Source organism: Protobothrops mucrosquamatus, unplaced genomic scaffold (assembly GCF_001527695.2).
Source record: "Protobothrops mucrosquamatus isolate PMUCROS unplaced genomic scaffold, P.Mucros_1.0 scaffold5687, whole genome shotgun sequence".
Taxonomy (NCBI): Eukaryota; Metazoa; Chordata; class Lepidosauria; order Squamata; family Viperidae; genus Protobothrops; species Protobothrops mucrosquamatus.
Window position 1 is genome coordinate 61,457 of NW_015391539.1, and position 4,020 is coordinate 65,476.

Here is a 4,020-nt window from a genome sequence, read left to right on the forward strand (position 1 = left end):
TCCCCCAATTGAAGGAGAGAGCGGGTCACCCTGAAGAGGGAGGCCGGGCGGTTATCTGATGACGCAATGAGGGTGGAATAGTAATTAGACCTCACCACCCTCATTGCCACAAGGTAGGATCTAATATGAACTCTTACCTGTGCTCGGTCGGATTCGGTTCGGCTAGTCCTCCAACTGCTCTCTAGGCGTCTTTTCCGGCATTTCATTTCTCTTAGCTCCTCCGTAAACCAAGGAGCCAGTTGAGATCTACGCCGGGTCAGAGGCCGCAAAGGCACGACTCGGTCCAGTGCCGCGGCAGCGGCTGCTTCCCAAGCCGCCGCCTGATTTTCCGCCGAGTCGTGAACTAGAACACCCACAATTTCTGGCATCAGAAATTGTGGGTGTTCCATCACTGGAGGTTTTAAAGAAGAGACTGGACAGTCACTTATCTGAAATGGTATGTGTTTGGGTTATGGGTTATGCTTGAGCAGGGGGCTGGACTAAAAGACCTCCAATATCCCTTCCAGCTCCTGTTCTGTTCTCTTCTGTTCTGTTTTGTTCTGCTCTGCTCTGTTCTGTTCTGTTCTGTTATTTCAGTTCTTTCTTGCACACCAGAGCAGGAAGAATTACTTAGAGTATATCGTCTTCCTCTCTAGTCAATCTGAATTCTTCTCCATCAATTTATATAACTTGATATCGTGCTATTAAAGTAAATCTGGAAAAGTTGTCTACGAATAGTCCCCGGCTTACGACCAGTGGCTTAGCCACATTCAAAGTCAGAACGGACCTTGTAAAAGGTACGTATTACCCAATTTAGAAGTCCCTGTATCTGGCCCTGTCCTGTGATTACATGAGCGCATTTTGGGTGAATGGCAACCAGCCCGCATTTACGCCCATTTGCAATGGCCCATGAACATGTGAACACGATTTTCAGCAATTCTTTTGCCAGAATCTGGGGTTAACTTGTGGTTTAGAGCAAAAAACGCCCATTGGGGAATATGGATTTGCTTAATGACTGTGTTTTTAACTTAATGACTATTGTAAAAAGATCATAAAATTGATCGGCTTAATGATCACCATGACTTAACAAGTGTTAAGTTAAGTGAATCCGGCTTCCTCATTGTCTTTGATTGTTAGAAGGTCGCAAAAGGGAGATCACGTGATCCCAGGACACGGCAACCGTGATAAATATGAACCAGTTGCTAATCATCCGAATTTTGATCACTTGATCACGGGGATGCTGCAACAGTCGTAACTTTGAAAAAACGATCATAAGTCAGTGCCGTTGTAACTTTGTACGGTCACCAAACAAACTGTTGTAAGCCATACTAGAAGCATCTTCATCAAATTCAAAATCTGAATGCCAAAATTCCAAAAATATTTGGCATGTGTATCGTAAAGTTTCCATTGTTTGGCATTCTTCTTTGTTTCCATGTTTCTTCTGTGCTGCTCCTCCGCTGTCAGAGCAGATTCTAAGAAAGGTTGGGGAGTGAGATTATTTTATGGAATCGGACAAATACAGATACTTTTAAATTAATTTGCACTGTTTGAGAAGTCTTAATGTTTGTTTTCCAAAATTATGGGTGTTGGTTATAATGTGCTTAGAAATCAGTTTTGCGGTTTCTTGATTTTGAGGAATAACACTTGAAATGTCAGAGAGGTTTAGAGAATTTTCTGATGTTTGTCTGAATAAAGCTTATGTAATCTTTGAGGCAATTGGTCTTAAAGGTTTTATTTTGGTTTTGATTGGTTTTTTTGGGGGGGGGGGTTGAGTCTCGATCGCATGGTTAGAAGAGCATTTGTTTTCTTCCATCTAATTTATATTATGAAAATAAAGATCCTGATTAGGTCAAAGTTTGTGTATTGTGTATGTTAGTGTTTCTCGAGTCAGCCGCTGGGAACTGAAGTCCAAATATTGTCAAGCTACCCAAGGGGAGAAATCTGTTCTCCAAAGCAACTGAAGGCAGGACAAGAAGCAACAGATGGAAACTAATCAAGGAGAAAAGCAACCTAGAACTAAGGAGAAACTTCCTGACGGTTAGAACAATTAACCAGTGGAACGACTTGCCTTCAGAAGTTGTGGATGCTCCAACCCTGGAGATTTTTAAGAAGAGATTGGACAAGCATTTATCTGAAATGGTATAGGGTCTCCTACTTGAGCAGGGGGTTGGTCTAGAAGATCTCCAACGTCCCTTTCAAGTCTGTTATTCTGTTAGTCCTTCATGCTACCATATGTGAGAAGTCCACTGAATAATTTGAGAATATGGTCCTTCCTTTTACGGTTCAAATAAGACAGTGAAGAGCAAAGAGGAAGCTTAGATGAATGTGCAATGGACTTGTCAAAACATTCTATTCCTCCTAACGATTAAGTTTTAAAAAAATGTGAAAAAAGCAAGGTCAGGATCACCATTTAATTTGGTTCTTGGATCACTATTTAGCTTCTACCATGTTATGTAGTGTCTTTATGTAGTTTCTTAATGACCTATTTAAGGTGAAGCAAAATGGAGGGAGATACCTCAGCTAGGACCGCCTAGTATATTTTGTGTGTATTTTTTTGCATTATGTGATTCATTAATGTTTCTTAGATTTAGTATTCCTTTGATGTGGCATTCCAGTAAATGGGTTTAATTTTGTTGCCTTTTCTTCATTTTATATATTGTTTTATTGCAAGGTTGTAAACTGCCTAGGGTTTAGCCTGCCATGATAACTCCCAGTGGATATAGAAGTTATGAGATCAACTGCAAGGACGTTAGAAAGATTACTTATTACCTCCAAGAACTTCCCATTCAGGTCTGATTGGGTGGTGCCTAGTTGAAGGATTTAGGATGAAGGGACCAAGAGTGATAGAGAAATTTAATGGGAAATTGTAAATAATGATAATTAAATGAAATGCGCCCAGAAGAATGAAAGCACTTTTTCTCCCAGCCTCAACTCTGATCCTTTGTTCTAATGTCCAGAGAAAGTAGTCCTTTCCCTCTTGATTCCAGAAATCGTCTCTCAACTTTGCTCAGCCCCCAATTTGGTTGAACAAAAGAGAGCATAACCTAAGACTCCTCTGAATTGGGATGCTTTTATTTAGCTAGCAGCAAAACACATTGGCATGTAAACTATTTACAAGAATTTGGATCAAACACCGTGAGAGTCAAATCTAGGAGGACAATGCCTGTTGAGGGGAGTCTTCAACGTTTACCCGATGTTTTTGCGATGCTCCTCTGGGTGAACCTGTCATTAAGGGCCTCATGGACAACCATACAGCTGAATATGTTTCTGTCACGCCATTCCGGTTGAGAGATTGTCAATTTGCTATAGAGGAAGAAGGACTCATCCCTCTTTTCTTTCACAGCTGGGGTGTTGACGTAGTCATCTTCTGGAATGGGATTGCCATTCTTTAGCCACTGGATATCAATAATATTTGAGGAAAAGCCTCGAACGAAGCAGGTGACGATAAGTGAATTGCCAGGGATGGGAGGGTAGATGTGGATGGATGGTGCCTTGCTCTTTTCTTTGTGAACATGGAAAGAAAAAGACAAAGAAAGTCACATTTTATTTAGTTTAGGATAAAGTAATGGAAGCCATGACAGGTTTGCCATGTATTAAGTCATGACGTATTGTAGATTGCACGCCTCTGAGGACTGGTTCACTTGTGAGATTGAACAGATTAGCTACAATTATAACTTCACAGAATCGACTCTGGGTTCAGATAGCACTCCAAGCCAAAATAAAACTTAACGTGATAGAAAAAGCCCAGGAAATTGGAGTAATTAATATTAGGAAGACAGGACATGCAAGTCCTCTGAAGTGCTTAACCCATCTGACTACGTCATTTCACACAGTCCGTCTCACTTTTGGTCAGTGATGTGCCTGTTATATCGGCTGTGTGTGCGTTTGGAAGATTATTTAATCAAAAGCTGCATAAGGCCTCCAATAAGATCCTCCAGTGTAACAAGAGGAAACCAAAGTCTACACCGGGGACATTTCATGTTAGAGGGTGGCACCACAGGAAAGCCATATCTCACTTTGTTCTAACCACCTGCTTGGTTT

At 41.1% G+C, this 4,020-nt stretch overlaps 1 gene segment (V, D, J or C); it reads right to left on the minus strand.

Annotated features, from left to right (window-relative positions):
* Positions 1 to 3,030: 3,030 nt before the first annotated feature.
* Positions 3,031 to 4,020, minus strand: part of LOC107299899 — a 14,047-nt gene continuing 13,057 nt past the window's right edge. Inside the window, 1 exon segment of the C gene segment in view lies at positions 3,031 to 3,481. Within this exon segment, the coding sequence occupies positions 3,159 to 3,481 (323 nt within the window).